General features: G+C 40.6%; 1 protein-coding gene across 6 annotated transcripts in view; it reads left to right on the forward strand.

The window, feature by feature from the left end:
* Positions 1-19,593, forward strand: part of afap1 (actin filament associated protein 1) — a 144,456-nt gene that overhangs the window by 116,319 nt on the left and 8,544 nt on the right. For 4 of the 6 annotated variants that reach the window (XM_081599892.1, XM_081599890.1, XM_081599893.1 and 1 more), the window contains exons 10-14: positions 13,005-13,216; positions 13,309-13,454; positions 13,545-13,659; positions 15,075-15,320; positions 18,921-19,041. In XM_081599892.1, coding sequence (XP_081456018.1) covers positions 13,005-13,216; positions 13,309-13,454; positions 13,545-13,659; positions 15,075-15,320; positions 18,921-19,041 — 840 coding nt within the window. The remainder of the gene's footprint in view (positions 1-13,004; positions 13,217-13,308; positions 13,455-13,544; positions 13,660-15,074; positions 15,321-18,920; positions 19,042-19,593) is intronic. The other 2 variants (XM_081599895.1, XM_081599891.1) reach the window with 1 other exon arrangement.

The following is a 19,593-nucleotide window of genomic DNA, read 5'->3' on the forward strand; positions in this document are numbered from 1 at the left end:
TGTGACTACATGCATGTCTGAATCATGTCTGCAGTTGTATTGCTATGCGTATGTTGCTTGCATTTTATGTGTGTTCCATGTCGACAAGCCCATGAATTATCTAGATTGAAACAAGAAATAAAAACTAAACTGTACACTCTAAATACATGATTTGTTTATTATATCAGCATCTAGCACTCGTACATAAACACACACCTTGATGGGTATTTTTCTCGAACCTTCATTAAAAGAACCACAGACAACGTATATGAATTTTATAACCAAGCTTTTGCAAAAGGAGAAGACTCAGCAAACTGCTCCTCCAAGGCCTTCACTGAGCGTCTGAACACCTTTGGTTACAGCTTGTCTTTTATTATCAAGCAGAAACAGGGAGGATAGGTAAATAAGACAGCAGAGATAAATTATTACTGCACACAGGCAGTTTCTAAAATAGGGAGTATTCCGGTTGATAAGAAGGCACCTGTGGAAACGTAATTTAAGGTCTGGGAAACACACAGTTAACTGTTTCACATGAAGACACAGCAGATGGGGCCTCCAGGTCAGTTTATACACACAGAATGAAGAGAACACTTTAAATTGAACATTAGATTGAATATGAACTAAAGTAATAACAAAATGATAATACCAAAAAATCTCGAACACACCTCCTATCTCGTATAATCATAACCGCAAGAACATATGTTGCACTGTACGACACCAAAGATCCTCCTGGACTACTCAAACGGGGACCATCCCAGACCTAGGGTTAAAGACAAGGGGCTGTATAGCATGGACCTGTGAGGTTTTCATGCAGACCTTGCTGCTTTTATCCACAGGAGGGTGTGATGTTGACATTAAACCAAGTCACAGAAAAGGACTCCTATCCATTGTCACGAATTGACGAATCCCTCGACTTTCTGGCAAGAGGAAAGTACATCTCAACCCTGGATTTGGTTTGAGGATATTGGCAAGTTGCTGTTTCAGAGGAATCCCGTGACCGAGGAATCCTGGTCACGGGACCATTTTGTGTCCCGTGACACAAAATGGCTTTTGTGCGGCACTGTGGCCTCTACCAGTTCCGTGTACTGCCATTCGGCTTATGCAATGCGCCAGTGACATTTCAAAGGCTTGTGAATTCTGTTAGCGGGCCTGATCTACAAAACGTGCTCAGTGTACCTTGACGACATTGTGGTGGCACCTCCCACATTTGAGCAGCACTTGAAAGATTTGGAGGAGGTCCTGAACAGACTCGAAGCAGCTGGCCTCACTTTAACCCTTGTGCGTGCGAGAACTGAGGCAAACGTAGAGAACTATGGCAAATGATACAAGTTTTACATGTGTGGGGTCGTTTGGACCCCATTTCTTCATACAAAGGTTAAAACTAAAGTGTCAGTTCTGTCTGAGTGAGTTCACATTTTTGGGTTAACACATTACACCTGCAGGAGGGGCGCCACCAGGAATCTTGGGCCCCCTGACAAAAAATTTTATTGGGTCTATTTGAGTCTATTAGACCCTTAAAAAGTGTCATAATTTTAAAGGCTTGCAACTTGCTTCTTTTGGTTCAATACTGATACTAGCACAATATTTACTGCTCATGAATTTTACATCCAACAGACCGCATATGCAACTAGGTTGCTTAAATTTTTTCTATTAGTTTTAGATTACTGAAATGTCTCTCCCCATGAGCAACAGTCACAGACGATGTGCAAAATACACATAGAACAATCCAGACTTCTCAAAAAATGCTATGTAGTTGCATTGTATGCAAGCTGCAGTATAACTTTAATAAAAAAATATGTTTTCTCCATATTTGTTAAAGCTGTCACCATGTTGTGACAATTTGCTATGAGACAGATAATCGGTGAAAACAATCTCCTCCACCTCTTCCCTGAATTACTATTGCTAGCTAAAGTAATACAACGTTCTGCCCAAAACAACCAATCAGAACCAGGAGGAGGGTCTTAGTGCTGTCAATTAACTTCATTCACTCACTGCTAAATGTGCTAATGGTGGAGAAACATGTCATTACAGGAAAATAGTTTATCTGCGCTCATTGGTACTAATGCTAACTAGACTGAGCATTCACAACAGGCTATGCTAGCTGCAGCACAAAACAGAGTGAGGGGAGGAAGGATGAGCAGCCACATGAGATTGTGATTGACAGCAATAAAACTCTCCTGCCATTGACTGGTTCTTTCAAGATAGCACTGGGAGAAAGCAGAATAAATAGATTTTTCACAGATTATCCCTCATACCATACTGTCCTGACATAATGTTAGTTTTAACAAATATGTAAAAAAAATGTTTATAAAAGTTACTGCAGCTTTAATTTCACTTAGGAGAGAGCAGGTCAGGAGGTATGTGGGTTAGAGCTGCTGCTGACTGACTCATCTGTTAAGTGTGGTAAAAGGTATAGGGCAAGTTAAATATATGAATATCTTGGCATTTTTTCCCTTAATTCATTAAATGGTCGTGAAATGGAGGCAAACGGTAGTCTGTAGCTAAGCTAACTATGCTAAATAGTTGATAATCTCACACAGTCTACCCACCTCTGAGAAAAACTGAGCTATACATTGACACGCTTGTCTTTCTCTCTCCCTCTACTTATTTTTCTGTTTTTGAAAACCTGATTTTATAATTTTTCTTAGCAGCATAGTAGTCATTCTTATCTTCTACTGACTGCTGCTGACGATGCAGCATCAAGCGCACCAAGCAGGAACGAACCATGTAACAAAAATCCAGGGGGGGGTTCAGGGCAAATATTGATGTGTTTTTTTTTGTCTGGGAGTGGGAACATTCAATTTTTACTGCTAAAAACAATCCTCAAAAACACAATATGATTAATTTTGTAACTGACAGGTCCCCAATTTTTTTTTATTTCTATGAACAAAAAATAAATAAATTGTGGAGGGCCCCCTGTTGGTCAGGGCCCCTAGAATTGTCATCACTTTTCCCCCCTGTACCGCGCCCCTGCCTGCAGACATAAAACCTGACCATGATTTGATTTTATAATCAAAGTTGTCGTTATTTTCAGTCACCATCCACAGTGAAACAGGTCAGACAGTTCCTGAGACTCACTGGCTATTATCAGTGCTTTGTCCAGGATTATGCTTGGCATGCTGACCCACTCCATAAACTCACAGAAAGACATTGTTTTTCACTGGGATGACAAATGTCAGCAAGCCATGAATGTTTTTAAAAGACCGAATCACGTCAGCCCCTGTGTTAAGATTTCTAGACTTTGCTAGATCCTTCTACGTTCATGTTGATGCCTAGGATTGGGGGCGCTGCTTTGATACAAAAAGATGAAGACGGCCGAGACAATGTGGTCTCATATGCAAGTCGTTCTCTGCACAAGGCTGAAAAATCATACTCAACCCCTAAAAAAGAACGTTTGGCCGTCAGATCAGCTTCAGACCATATGTTGAGGGCTTTCACGTGACTGTTTTCACAGACCACAACAGCCTTAGGTGGCTTATGTCCCATCCAAACCCCTCTGGCCGGCTGGCTAGATGGTCTTTGAGACTACAAGACATTGACTTGACAATTGTCCACAAGCCAGCACAATGCAGTTCCAGATGCTCTTTCTAGGATTCCCCTACCAAATGAAAGTGAACGCCCACTGTTATAGGAACACGCTGTTATAGGCGGTTTGGACCTCCGTTCCTTGCCCGCAGTGTTATTGTTGGATCATTTGCACAAGAGGCAGCTGCAAGTGGACGACCCTGTGACGGGTCAGCTCCTCAGAGACATTGAATCAGACTCATTAGTTCTAATGGACAGTAAATGCCAAGAACAATATACTGTCTATGACAATTTGCTGTATTACAGGGACCAAAAGACCGTGTGAGGTTTACACCCATTAAAATAACTTAAACTTTTCGCCCCAACATCTCTTTGTGGAACCCTGCTGAGCTATTACCATGACCACTCCACTGCTGGCCATCTCGGTGTTTCCAAAACACTAATGAGACTACGACACAGGTTCTTTTGGTCTGGCATGGCAGGTGATGTCAAACGTTATCTCACTTCTTGCTCGGTCTGCCAACTCACAAAACCAAGTCAACAGAAACAAGCTGGTCCCATGGTCCCTATTGTGCCCCAAAAATCCTGGGAATACACAGGGGTGTACTTTGTGGGTCCCTTGCCCTGTACTCAATCACAGGACCAACCCTCCCTCCAGTCATTAACTCCGCCCTCATTGCCTATGTCAGTCCCAAATTCACTACCTATGCTCAATCACGTTAAGGATGGAGCTTCACAATCATCTTAGAACAGTCCTTTCAGAGTTAAAGTGAACTTTAAAGGAACAGCTCTGGAAGCCACACTAGACACAGGTGCATCTCTTTCAGTAGTAAATGCAAACTTAATACCGGTAAAGACTCAAATTGTCTCATTAAAGAATCAATGAAATTCCCCACCCATAAGACTGGCCAACGGCACAGACTGCAATCCATTAGGAATAACCTGGTTGACCTTTGGATTTATGGGCAAGTCAGTCTATCTACGATTTGTGATAGTGCAGAACCTGTCATCCCCCTTAGTTCTTGGGATGGATTTCATGACTCGCACTTCACTAACAATTTATGTCCAACCCAGAACAGTAATTGCTTATTGGGGGATTGGATGACAATCCCTAATTTCTGGATGAACCCTGTGAAAATTACTTTGTGGAGGCTGATCTTGAGTGTGGAACAATGACTTTGCAGAACACTCCACAGCTCTCACTTAATGAAAAAGTTGAAGAACCTAACTTAAATTTTACGGAAAAAGGACTGTTAAAGTTGCTAGAAAACTACAGTGATCTGTTTGATAGTCACCTTGGTCGCACTTCTCTGGCAGAGCATGTCATCCATCGTCACTGGGGATGCAAAACCAGTTAACCTACCACCTTACCATACCTCCCCAGCTAAAAAGCAAATCATCAAAGAACAAGTACAAAGGATGCTAAAGGATAACATAATTGAACCTGCATTAGGACCTTGGGTGGCTTCTGTGGTCATTATAAACAAACCCTCCTGTTCATGGTTATGTGTTGACTTCCAGGGTCTAAATCAGCTGACTGAAAGACTCTTACCCACTTCCACTAGTGGATGAATCATTGGACTTTTTATCAAGAGGGAAGTTTCTGACAACATTAGACCTTGCTCGAGGTTACAGGCAGGTCCCCATTGCTGAAGAGGCTAAACCAAAGACTGCTTTCATCACACATTGTGGCCTGTTTCAGTTCAGAGGCCTTCCTTTCGGCCTACGTAATGCCCCTGCGTCTTTCCAACAACTTATGAACAATGTTCTAGCTGGCCTGATTTATGTCATGTGCAGTGCATCTGGATGATATTGTTGTCACTTCTACAACCTCTGAGCAGCATCTACTTGACCTAGAGGACGTCCTTAGTAGGCTTAAATCTGCTGGCCTCTCATTGAAACTGAGCAAATCTCAATTCTGCCTTACAGAACTCACCTTCCTCAACTACCGTGTTACACCATCTGGCTTTCAACCTGACCCTGACAAGGTGAGAGCTGTGACTGAGATTATAGTGCCAACATAGACGTAAATCCCAGGGGTTACGGGGGGGGGGGGATTGATAAATATTCAATTCCTACATATTTATAAGTTTTAACATAAAAAAATCCCCCAAAAATAAAAGTTTAAAACAACTTAAGTTATAATTTAAATACCACATGACTTGTATTGAGAACCACTGCAATAAATCAATATTTAAGAGGAATTTTTTTAAGTGGAGTTACTTATTAAAACTTGTTTTTAGTCAGAACCTTAAGTTTTTTTTCAAGGTGTAGCAGAGATTAGATATGTGACTGAACCAAACTTATATCTAAGGTAACATTTGAATCTTAGTTTGACTTCTATGGGTCTCAACAGTTTACTTACCGAGAAAAATACTTTTGTTATTCATTGCTACTTACTAGTCATTTTTAATGGTGCAGCTTGAACAAACAATTTAAACCACATTTCACGACCCCCCCAAAATTGCTCTTAACAAATTTCCCTGTTTATGGTCCCACCCAATAATGAGATGGGATCTACACCCTTGAGTGCTAACCACGACAAAGGAAGTACAACAGTTCCTTGGCATAACAGGTTACTACCACCACTTTGTACAAGACTATGCCCGTCATGCAGAGTCACTCTTTGCACTCTCTAAAAAAGATGTGATGTTGAACTGGAGTGACAGGTGCCAACCAGCTGTGAACTTTCTAAAACATTCCATAACTTCGGCACCAGTCCTGAAGTTCCCAGATTTTATGTATCCATTTTTCAGCCACACTGATGCATGTGATGCTGGACTTGGAGCAGCATTGATGGAGAAAGATGAGGATGGCAAAGATCCTGTGGCTTTTGCTAGCCGTGCTCTGGATAAATCAGAAAAGTTCTACTTGACTCCAGAAAAAGAATGCCTGGCTGTTATCTGGGCATTGGAACATTTCCGTCTCTATGTTGAAGATTTATGTTACTATTTACACCGACCACAGCAGCCTCAAGTGGTTGATGTCTCGACCCAATCTCTCTGGCAGGCTTGTTACATGGTTTCTTCGCCTTCAGGACTTCGACTTCAGCATCATCCACAAATCTGGAGAACGTAATAAAGTGCCTGCAGCCCTTTCATGTAATCCCCTCCCAGATGTGGATGCATCTATTGATCTTCTTCCTCCGTATGGCATGATTGGAAGCATGGATCTTCATGCTCCGCCTTCTGTAATTGTGTCAGACTGTCCTCATGTTCGTCAGTTGCAGCTGGAGGACCAGTCACAGGCACTTTACGCTGTCAGCTCGAAAATGACCAACAGAGTGAAAATGATCAAGATCTGCAAAAGTGCATTGTACAAGATTGACTCTTATATTTCATTGATCCAAAAACTAAGTGTGGTCTTCACCCATCCTCAAGCAGATTAAACTTTTTGCTCCTACTGTACTCCGTAGATATGTGCTCAAGTATTAACATGTTCATCCTACAGCTGGACATCTGGGCATTGCGAAAACTCTCACGCTTGCGTCTCAGATTCTTCTGGCCAAACATGAACTCTGATTTAAAAAATATGTGGTATTATGTTGTTCATGCCAAGCCACTAAGCCAACTCAAAGAAAACCAGCAGGTCTTACGGACCCAATCCAACCACAAAAACCATGGGAGTACATGGGTGGACTACATTGGCACACTACCCGGCACACATAGGGGAAATGCATATATCCTTGTTTTTGTGGACTATTTCTCTAAATGGATTGAGTGCTGTGAGAGAAGCAATACTTCAAGTTGCTGCTAGTAAGTTTAACACTAACATATTTGCCCAACATGGTTCTCCATGCTACCTTATTTCAGACAGGGAAACACCTTTCATCAGTGAACTGTTTGAACATGTTGTGTCAGAACTTGGAACTGAGCACAGACTGACAACTGCCTACCATCCTCAAACAAATGCAACTGAACGTGTGAATCGCACATTGAAAAGAGCCATTTGAGCATATATTGAGGATAAGCACACTTCCTGGAACAAATATCTTCCAGAGATCTGTTTCGCACTGCGTACTGCACATCATGAGAGTACAGGTTGGAACCCATCCATGATTATCTATGGACGAGAGTTGGACATTCCCTTGAACCTCATCACTCAGCCGTTGTGGGAAGGAATGGATGACCCTGAGACTTGTTACTCTGATCACCTGAGAACTTTGATTCAAGATGCTCATGACCATGCTCGTGCAGGTCTCGCATACGAGGCAAAAGCATTACTGTGATCTAAGACGGCGACCAGTCTCTTCTTAAAGTTGGAGATGTGGTCAGAGCAAAATCACACCCAGAGTCAGATGCATCATCTAACTTTTCAGCAAAGCTGGCATCTCTTTACACGGGTCCCATAGGTCTGTCTACAAAAGGATGTCTGATGTGAATTATTGTCTAACCAAAATGGACACTGGAGAGAAAGCTGGAGTTTTTCATGTTGCAAACATTCAACCATTCTACACCTGTGCTACAGCTTCATCTGACAAAAGCAAAACGCTTCTGCAGATTTGGATTTCAGTTTGCCAGACAGCAGCTTGCCTCTGCTCTTTTGGACCCAGAGCCTGACTGTGATGTTGTCGACACTACTATTGTATGTGGTGACATCCCAGCTGAAACTGACTTTTGCCTTTTTGGACTAAAACTCTGTTCAAGACACTGACAATGCTTTGGAGACAGATGTTAATAGTTCGCCCCCTGCTGATAATGGGTGTGCTGTTGGTGTTCCTTATAACTTTACACCAAGACGTGTTCCGAGGGTCATCTCTAACTGGTAAGTCAATAGGTGGACCAACCCTTTTCATACTTCCAGGGGGCCTGAAGTGACCATGTTTTGCATTTTATGTTTGTCTGTTCATTGGTGTTATATGACTGTTGTTTAAGTTTTATATGCATCATGTTTAAATGTTTCTCACATATTATGCTAATAGTTCTGGCATTCTAAAATGGTACAAAACGGGAATTTCATTTCATAATTATCCTGAAAGTCCTAAAGTTTATTTTCTTTATACAATATTTGTCCAAGTAGACATCCTGTTGTTGAAAACTGTCATGTATGCCTGTTTTTCAATATTGCGCTGTATATTCCCTGTTTACTTTTGACATCTTATCAATGTATGGAGGCTTGTTAAGTATCAACTGTACCTTTGCTGTGTTCGGCTGAGGGCTGCCTTTTTTTTAACCGGGCAGGATATGTAGCAGCCGTAATTGCATAGTGTCTCTTTAAGATACTCTAGCATCGCTAGTAGGGTTGCCACCTTTCAGAAATCAAAATAAAGGACGCCCACCACAGCGTGTCACCCTACTTTCATGGGATGGGATGGCCGCTGCAGCGATAGACAACATTTATGGCAGTGTTTTTGTTTTTAAAAAGTGATCCAGAGGGGGCGCTGTGGTGGCGCAGGCGCAAAGCACAACCCACATATTGAGGCCTTAGTCATTGTGGCGGTGGTCGCAGGCAGCATATCTTCCCCCTCTCTCATGACCCACTTTCCTGTCAAACTGCGTCCAAATAAAGGCAACTATAGCCAACAAAACCTTTTAAAAAATGTGATCCAGAGAGCAATCATTCATACATTGAGTACTCCAAAATTGTACTCCCATCAGAGTAGCACACCTTAAACATGTTTAATTAAGCAAGTGTAAAATGTATTTGGTAAACTGCTCAAGTACTGAGTAACTGATCATAATACCTAATTTAATAACCACAATGTGTCGTCAAACAGGGCTCCAAAAGTATAAAAAAAATCCACCTCTGAGTATTAACAAAATACATTTATTTAGCATAATTTCTTCTGTACCCCTGATGGCCCCCATCTAGAACCGCCCCTGGGCAGAAGGTCTGTGTCTGACATTAATAATACATTAAATGACCACTGAATTAATATGTCAACATTTCTTAATGAAACAAACAGAAAGCCCTAACAAATCTTTTTAAAATACGAAATATTTGTGTTTTTACTGTTAATCTCTTAATATGATTTGTTCTTTAAATGGTCATTTGTTTTATTTTGGCTGATACGACTATGCATTAAATAAGCAAATAATTGATCATCTAATAATCAAACCATAACAGTCGACTAAAACCACAATGAGAAACTTAATCATAGCAAAATGTTCTTTACCATTATCAGCCTCAGGAGATGATTGAGGGATGAAGAGACGCTGGTGTCTGGTTCTTTGGGTTCTAACGGGTCTGCAGTTCCTCTCCTGATCCATTCTGTCTGACATCATGCAGCACTGAACACCGCGCCAAGATGAACACATCTGTTTTAATTGGTTGTATTCATCTTCACTAACATGTTCAGCCTGGGGTTTGAGTCTTCCCTCTATAGAGAGGGAAGCAAAACCTCTCGTATAGACGAGAGGTTTTGCTTCTAAGGACAGTGGAGAATTGGGTTGAGGATGTTTTAAAAAACAGGAGTATAGAAGAAATTATGCTAAATAAATGTATTTTGTTAATAATTAGTGGTGGATTATTTTAACCATCACAATTTTGCTTTAACATTGACGCAGTTGGTAGAGCTGTTGCCTTGCAGCAAGAAGGTTCTGGGTTCGATTCCCGGCCCCGGTCTTTCTGCATGGAGTTTGCATGTTCTCCCTGTGCATGGTGGGTTTTCTCCGGGTACTCCGGTTTCCTCCCACAGTCCAAAAACATGACTGTCAGGTTAATTGGTCTCTCCAAATTGTCCCTAGGTGTGTGTGTGCATGGTTGTCTGTCTCTGTGTTGCCCTGCGACAGACTGGCGACCTGTCCAGGGTGACCCTGCCTCTCACCCGTTACGCTAGCTGGAGATAGGGACCCGCACCCCTCCCGACCCCACTGAGGGACAAGGGTGTAAGAAAATGGATGGATGGATGGATGGATAAAATTTATAGTACTGCACTTTTAGCTGCTGTATGGACATAGGATCATATTTTCCATCTGAAAGGGATCTGCAACCTGTATCTTTGTAGATATTTTGATTATTAAATCAGCCGTTATGATCAGTTACTCATTAGTTGAGCAACTTACCAAGTAGATTTTTCGCTTGCTTTATTAAACGTGTTTAAGGTATGCTACTCTGATTGGAGTACAATTTTGGATTGCTCTATGGATCACTTATTAAAAACAAAAAACACTGCCATAAAATATTGTCTATCACTACAGCGGACATCCCACCCCATGAGAGTCTGGCTACACGCTCCGTGTTGGGCGTCCCTTATTTTAATTTCTGAAAGGTGGCAACCCTACTCTCGTCTGTATCTTCACGAGAGGTCCTGCTTCCAAGGATGGTGGAGTATCGGGTCGAGGACGTTTTGAAAAGACGCGGTTGATAGCTCACCACGGCTGCATAGTGTCCGTCTCTAGGCAACCACAAGTGCTTCGGTTCGTAGCTTTCTTGGGGGCCTTATTTACATCCCACAACGACAATTTAGCTGACCTTATTGTTATCATTAGTGTTGATATGTGTGTGCTAGGCATGTCTATCGGACATTTTTAGAAATACGGAACAAATTGCATCCCGTATCGGTTCAATATGGGACATAACATTTAACAGCTAAATACGGGACGATTCCGTATTTTATGGGACGGGTGGCAACCCTACTCCCGCCACTACAGCTTAGCTATCTTGTCCTTTATTTTGGTCATTATTGTTACAGTAATATTGATATGAGTGTGATAATCACGTCTATCAGGCAGTTATGTATCGGTTAAATTATACGGAATGCGACGTTTAATGGCCAAATATGAGATGGCTCCGTAATTAACGGGACTGGTGACAACCCTATTCAGGGGTGCTGAGGTACATGACTAGAATCGCCACTAGCAACTATTGATTTTATAACAAGGCAAAGCCTTGGCATTATTAATGGTTCACTTATAAATGTTTATTTACACACCAGATAGGTGTTGAAAGTGTTCTATGTTTTAGACGATGTTACAATTTCAGTTTTCAGTAGCCAGTATGATGCAAGTTATTTTGGAAACTACATACTTGCCAAGTTTTGTATTTGAAAATAATGGTGCTACTGACAGAACGGGGTGACATAATTATGTTATAATACGGGAAATTTACAGGAAAATACTAATACGTCGGGAAAGAGAGGTAAAATATTCTAGTTTACTGGTCAACATGGGAGACTTGACGGGTATGAATTCAGTTATTTACCATGCTGTGAAAAAGTATTCAAATTCTTACAGTTCTTTTATGTTTGATTATTTTGACACATTTTATTGGACAAAGATAACCTGAGCAAAAGCTGTGTTAAATGCTGATTTCATTTATGAAGACAAAAAACACAATCCAAACCAACCTGACCCATGCCAAACCTTAGTAGCCTATATGCCATGAGTAGTGGTGATCTACTTCTGTTTAAATTTAAGCCACATCGGCAGAGGATGTCGATGCAGCATTCATCAGGATATTCTACCCGTTTCACATTGGTAGATGGCACACGTTCATCTGCTAAATTCCCTAATCAGAACATCCTGCCTCTTTGAACATGGTGATGCACTAAAGTATTTAACCAAAATACCTGAAAAATACTGTATGTGGGTAGCTTATATCGGTGCATTAAGACCCTGCATCAGAAGAGCATACCTTTTTAAAATATTTAAAATGCAGAGGTGTTTGTAAGTAGTTTGTAAGAATAAAACTGTCAGATAGGGGAAACGAGTTTTTATTGAAATTAAATTAAGCACAGACAAATACAGATCACCGCAAAAAAATTTTTACCCATTACTACATTATATAGCAGTCTTTATCAAATGCAGCATAGTCAAAATGTGTCCTCCGAACTGCGCAGGTTCTGTGCTACACTTAATATACACTAATGTTACACTGTAGACATACACAGCTTCAGTCCCACATAATATCGCTACCGACATGCTCTTAGCATGGTTTATTAATAGAAGTATTATTAAACTAAAATATTTTAAAGTATAGGGACAGTAAAACTAACAAAAACAACGTATTTTGTCCTTATTAACGTTAACACCGAGCAATGACTTTCTTGTTTACAGTATACAGCACAGTAGTGACAACTCAGATGACAAACTAATGCCATTTATAAATATGTTTACAGGCTGCCTGTTGGTAAACTTAAAACATGAAGAAATACAGCAGGTTAATGACAGCCAGATATAAAATAAATTAAAGAAAGCTTACCTTAATCTTTGACAAAATAAAACAGACGAAACAAAACTTCCACAGGTAGGATGTATCGATAAGAAATCTGGTGAGTAAGCAGTATGAGACGTAGTATGCGTATTACCACAAGGTAGGATGGATTTATGGGTAGGACAGACAGACAGTCAGAACACCGGCCCTAGAGTATTGGAGTTTGACACCTGTGTTACACCAATCTGGCTTGTCTACTTTGGAGCTAACATCTTGATTTAGTGTAGTCAATTGGGATTCCTTTTTGGGATATCCTTTCTGTAGAGCTGTCTACAATGTCAAGACAGGACACATGAGAAGCAAAAAAAAAGAAATCTGTTATGCACTGCCTGTGTTTTGGCTGACAGGCTACCTGAACGTGCTGTCCAATAACCGTTGGCGGGAGCGCTGGTGCCGCCTGAAAGACAACCAGCTACTTCTCCACAAAGACCGTGATGACCTGAAGAGCCACATCGCCTCACTGCCCCTTCGAGGCTGTGAGGTCAACCCCGGCCTCGACAACAAACACCCTTTCGCTTTCCGCCTCCTTCGTAATGGCCAGGAGGTGGCAGTGCTGGAGGTGAACTACTGATAGGACTCTGGAAGACACTTGGTAAAGAAGAGATGCAATGCACTTATGTATTATTGCTATGTTCTCTGGTTTTTCTTGAGGCCTCCTCCTCTGAGATGATGGGGCGTTGGTTAGGGGTGTTATTGGCCGAGACTGGCTCCACCACTGACCCAGCCACCCTGCACTATGACTACATTGATGTGGAGACCACTGCCAACGTCATTCAACTGGCCAAGCAGTCCTTTTGGTGAGCAGAACAGCATTTGCTTGCTCTTTTTAGGTTTGTTGTCTCACTCTTCATGAGCAGCCATATAACTTTATGCTTCTATCTCTTCAGTTTCACTAGTAAACGTGCCATCTCTCCAAATCCATACCTTGACAGCCAAGCCAATGGCTATGCCTGTCCCTCTGGTATGGCTCTACACTATGATGATGTGCCTATAAATGGAATGGTAAGGACACCTGGGCACTTTTATTGCAGTGTTTTATAAAATTTCTCATAATGTTGAACATTCAAGTTTTCTTCTCCCTTTGCAACAACAAACTTCATTATGTTTTATTAGAGCACAGACACCTATTTGGTAATAAAAGGAATGTTAATGCAGCTTTTCTTTGAAAGACTCAAAGGTTTGCTGAAGAACATTGACCAGTTCCTGCAGGATTTTGCAATTGTTTTATGACTTTTTTTGGCAATCAGAGACCAATTTCTACTTTAGAAACATTTGCAAGGAATCTTGTGATATTTCTTCCTCATTAGACCCATTCCAAAATCTATATATAGAAGAAAAAATATTTTTTTCTTTTATGACATTTTGACATATTGGACAAAAACATTTTTCTTCTTTAAAGAACTTAAATAGCTCAATTTTTGTTACTTGCCTTATTGATGATAAACTGTAATTGACATAATGTAAGGTTGATGCAACAAAGTACAAGTAGTCATGTAAGCCCATTATTTTTGACTAAATCATCATTCTCCTACTTCTTCTTGCCATCTTCTTGGTTGTTTCCATTGCAGTTTTACGAAATACATCTATTTTGATGCGTCTGAAAAACCACCTTATCTCAGCGCAAAAACATTTTATCAAAAAAATGTGAGTTGTTTTTTAATTGGTGACTTTCCATCAAGTGGATTTATTTTTGTACTCTCAATTTGCGCAATTTTATGGTTAATGGAAGCGCATGTCATGTTCATCAAATATCCAGCTCAAACGTAACTTCACCACGATACTAAAACTAGACATTTGGAGGGAAGGAGAATAACTCATTGCCAATCCCTCTCCAATCTGCAGTCAGGTGTTTGTGCAAAACACTAACATCCATTCATTTGTTCAACCTCTATTTAATCTGGTAAGCTATTAAGGACATGTTCGTATTTACAATAACAACCTGGCAGGTAAGAAAATGAATTATTGAGAACAAACAACAATATTATACAGTTTTTAGGCATAAATCCACCTAGACACATGGGGCTGGATGCAAAGACTCAGATGATTAAAATAATCAGATGATTATTTGTGAAAAATGTTTTAAAAAAATCATGAAATCTTAAAACAAGGAGTTGAAATACTTTTCATTGGAATGTAACTTTTAGTAATATCTGACATTATCTGGATGGGTAAATATTACCCATTACCATTATCTGGGTAATGTTATTCAGATAATGGATAACATTGTCCATTAATGGGTAATGTTAGGGGTGGGTGGGTAATGTTTACACATCCAGATAATGTTACATATTGACTTCCTGCTTGCACTAACTGTGACCTCTCCTCCTTCCTGTCATCCTTATTTTGTTGCTGTTTTTCTCTTTTTTTCTCATTCCTTTTCCTCACCTTGTTTGCTTGCTTTCATCGTCTAACTCGAGGAACTTGAGTTGCAGTACTCCACTCCCACCACTGGGCGGGGCCAGACGAAAGAGGATGTGCAGCAAAAGAGCACAAGTCTGTATGAAAATATGCCATCACCTCAACTGGTGATGCGCTTTCCCCCCAAAGCTTCCTCTGCTCCCACTTCCTTCTCCTCCTCTTCTGCTGCTCGCTATAAATCTCCTGTTTCTAAAATCTCCTCTCGATTCCTCACTGCTGACCATAAACCTTTGGATTCCACTCAGGTGACTAACATTCTGCTGCTTAACTAATAAACTCGTCATACAAACTCTTCTACATTTATTTATTTTTTAATCCTCACTAACTTCCTCCTCACCAATGACTTTGTTCCTGCATTCCTTCCATTATATTTTCTGTTTCCCTCAGATCAACTCATAGATCATTTGCTTTTCACATTGTTTGGTAATTTAATCTATGTTTTATGGTTGTGTGATTATTCTTTCCTTTAATATTTTTTACATTACAAGCCTTCTTCTGCAACCATATATGGCACCACACAGGCTATTATGAAGCTCTACCTCTTACCTACCACTCTGATGTGTGGGTTGTGTAGTGCTGCCAGTAACTGTAACCATAGACCACAAAGTGTTGCTCTGTTGAATAATGAAGGCTGTAGAGGTGGACAAGGGTTTTTATTTCAGAAAGATTCACCTATTTTACTACATTTACAATATACTATTATTCAAAGTATGAACCAAATATTAATTAGCTTATACAATAATAACTAAAATCATGCAAAATTATAATTCAACAAGCATCCTAAATATTTGGATAATATGGGTTACACAAAAGATCTCAGTCAACCAGTCAGCTGACAAACCAGTACAGCGTTCCAGTTCCCTTGACTGAGACACTGTTGTTCTGGTTTTATTGTCCACTTATGTACAGTTGTGGTTGATGTTAACTCCAATTAGTTGCAATTTACAGCAACAATGTTCTTAATAAAAGGCTGCGATCATTTAATTTTTACGACATTGCACTCATTGTACAGAGGTGGCGGATGCTGTGAAGCACAGCATGAGCGTGAAGAACAGGGAGAATCTGCTCTGTGTTGTGAGTTTATGGAAGATGAAGCCCTGAAAGAAGATTTTTATTACATTTTTTTCTCGGTATTAAACACATGTAAATCAAGATATATAATTAATTTTAAAAAAGTTTTTAAATGAACATTAAAAAGTTTTATGAACATTTTCATAGGTAGAAAGTATAAACTGTGGGACTTTTAAAATTATTGAACTGTGGTACTTGTGGCTTTCTATACATCCTGTGGTATGTATAAAGCTGAGTTATTTTTGCATTTTTCATCCATCCATTTTCTATACACCTTTGTCCCTTAATGGGGTCGGGAGGGTTGCTGGTGCCTCTCCAGCTAATGTTCCGGGCGAGAGGCGGGGTCACCCTGGACAGGTCGCCAGTCTGTCGCAGGGCAACAGAGAGACACACAGAGACAAACAACCATGTACACACACACCACACCTAGGGACAATTTAGACCAACCAATTAACCTGACAGTCATGTTTTTGGACTGTGGGAGGAAACCGGAGTACCCGGAGAAAACCCACCATGCACAGGGAGAACATGGAGACTCCATGCAGAAAGACCGGGAATCGAACCCAGAACCTTCTTGCTGCAAGGCTACAGCTCTACCAACTGCGCCACTGTGCAGCCTTTTTAAATTCACAGTATGTACGAGTCAAGCAAGTGGTGTGGCGTTTGATATGTCTGTTGGTGCAGTACTCTCCAAAAAGTGTTTATGAAAGGTGGTACAAGCAAACCTGTCCAGTTTGAGTACAAAAAGATGGAAATTAGATGGGAATTGTAAGGTCCCCTTTCGAAGAACCACTTTTGCTCAAAGTCTGTGAGAGGACAGGTTGGAACTCACTTCCTGTTGATTTAAAGTATGTGACCAGTTTTAGTACGTTCAGAAAACAAACAAAACTCTGGTTATGTCAAAAACGGAACTGTACCCATATATAATATTTTGTGTTTCACTGTTTGTATATGTTGTCAACATTATGTTGTGCTATTTTAAATGATTATCACTGAAATATTTTAGAGGAGGGCTGCACAGTGGCACAGTTGGTAGAGCTGTTGCCTTGCAGCAAGAAGGTTCTGGGTTCGATTCCCAGCCCCGGTCTTTCTGCATGGAGTTTGCATGTTCTCCCTGTGCATGGTGGGTTTTCTCCGGGTACTCCGGTTTCCTCCCACAGTCCAAAAACATGACTGTCAGGTTAATTGGTCTCTCCAAATTATCCCTAGGTGTGTGTGTGTGTGTGTGCATTGTGTGTCCTGTCTGTCTCTCTGTTGCCCTGCGACAGACTGGCAACCTGTCCAGGGTGACCCCGCCTCTCGCCCGGAACGTTAGCTGGAGAGGCACCAGCAACCCTCCCGACCCCACCAAGGGACAAGGGTGTAAAGAAAATGGATGGATGGATTTTTTAGAGATAGTGTTTAAAGCCCATCTAGGAACAAGTGCTGTTGTTAGTCATAGTGCAATAGCTGTTGATATTTCACTATGACACTGCTGTTTTGCTCAGTTTGTCTATGTCGATGTGTGTCTATCCCTATCAAATAAACTTAATAAAAATACATCAGTGGTACACAACCAGGCGTCACAACAGTGCGGAAGGCCAATATCCAGAGGGGTGATGGTGCATTTGGCGCACACACCCTCGGGCCTCGTTTAATGTGTCACCAACAAAACTAGCTTAACTCGCGTGCCATGTTTTTTCGACACAGATCGCACTCACCAGAAAAATAAATAGCAAATCAGTAGTATTTTGCCTATCATCCTGTCACCAATTCTTTTCAATTAAAGCTGCCAAAATGTTGCTACACAAAATATTTAAATGGAATAAATGCTTCTTTGGTGCAAATGCAATAAAGCCAGTCAACTGCATCTTTATTAGCCTAATCTGTGACACAAGTGGGCAAAAACCTGAGAACTTCCTAGTGCAATGTACCCTTCCAATCCAATCCAACTTTATTTATAAAGCACTTCAAAACAACCACAGCTGATACAAAGTGCTGTACAGTAAAACACAACATAACAATAAAAAAAATAAACTCAAAAAAAAACAAACATACAATTTAAAACTAGATCCCTCTGGTGTTGAAAGCCAAGTAAAATAAATGGGTTTTAAGACGAGCTTTAAACCCACCCTTGTCCCGGGAGGGTTGCTGGTGCCTCTCCAGTAAACGTTTCCAGTGAGAGGCGGGGTCACCCTGGACAGGTCGCCAGTCTGTCGCAAGGCAACACAGAGACACACAGGACAAACAACCATGCACACACACACTCACACTCACACCTAGGGGCAATTTGGAGAGGCCAATTAACCATGCAGAAAGACCCTGGGCCAGGAATCGAACATAGGACCTTCTTGCTGCAAGGCAACAGTGCTACGAACCGCGCCATGGTGCAGCCCTCCAGCTTTATTTAAGCAAAAATATATCATCATACCAGCCATGTCATAAAAGACTAATAAAATATTAACATCTCAACATGTCAAAGGCCAAGTCAAACCAAAGAAATTAGTTTTAAGAAGGGATTTAAAATTGTACAATGGTGTAACCTGTCTGATGCACCAGTGCCATCAGTAAAAAAAACTGTCCCTCAACATGATGCTAACACCACTGTGCTTGGCACATGTGTCAAATTTAATTACAGGTGATTTAGATTCATTGAGTTCAGTATTAATCTTTGACTCTACTTTATTGCACTGTTCCTACTTGATGTCTGACAAAAATCCCAAAGAGGGTTTTGTGTTTCAATATTAGAATTGCCATTTAAAAAGCTTCCCTTGTCCTTTTCCTGTTTGCTACAGTTCAAGGGAAAGAAGGGAGCGAGTATCAATGGAGTGACTTCCAAACAGAAGGCTGAGCCAAAGAGTCAGGCCAAGAAGAATGGAGTCAGTGGGATGGCATCTGTGAAACGCAACAACTCCAGTAAGTGTTGGGATCACAGTAGCATCTCTGAATTTTCCTGTGGGGTATAAGGAACTCATGTCTTTTGTGTGTCTGACTCCGTTGATCAGTCTCCCCAGCTTTTTGTGGACATTTATGCAAAATTAAAAGTATCCCTATTTTGCACTAATGAAAAGCAGAGGATTAGGGACACTAAAAACAGAAGAATAAAAGAATTCTGACTTTAATCTCAGAATTTGTATTCTTTCTCCATCTATTTCAAAATCAAGATAAATAAGTCAAGTATTTTGTTAGCCTATAAAAAATAGTCATATTACTGTTTCTTCCTTGGATTTGTAAACCTGGACTTTATACACAGTGAAAGTATGTCCAAAATTTATTTAATAGAATTTAATTTTAGGTCTAGATTTGCCTGATGGTGCTTACACAATTTAAATAATTCTATTTCTGAGAAAAAAGTCAGAATTCCTTTTTTCCAGTGGTTATAATCCTCTTTATTAATGCATAATTCTGAATTTATAGCAAATTTTCCACAAAAATTGTTAAAAACATTGACTTTAAGTGACTAACTCC

Source organism: Poecilia reticulata, chromosome 18, assembly GCF_904066995.2.
Source record: "Poecilia reticulata chromosome 18, P_reticulata-male-v2, whole genome shotgun sequence".
Lineage (NCBI taxonomy): Eukaryota > Metazoa > Chordata > Actinopteri > Cyprinodontiformes > Poeciliidae > Poecilia > Poecilia reticulata.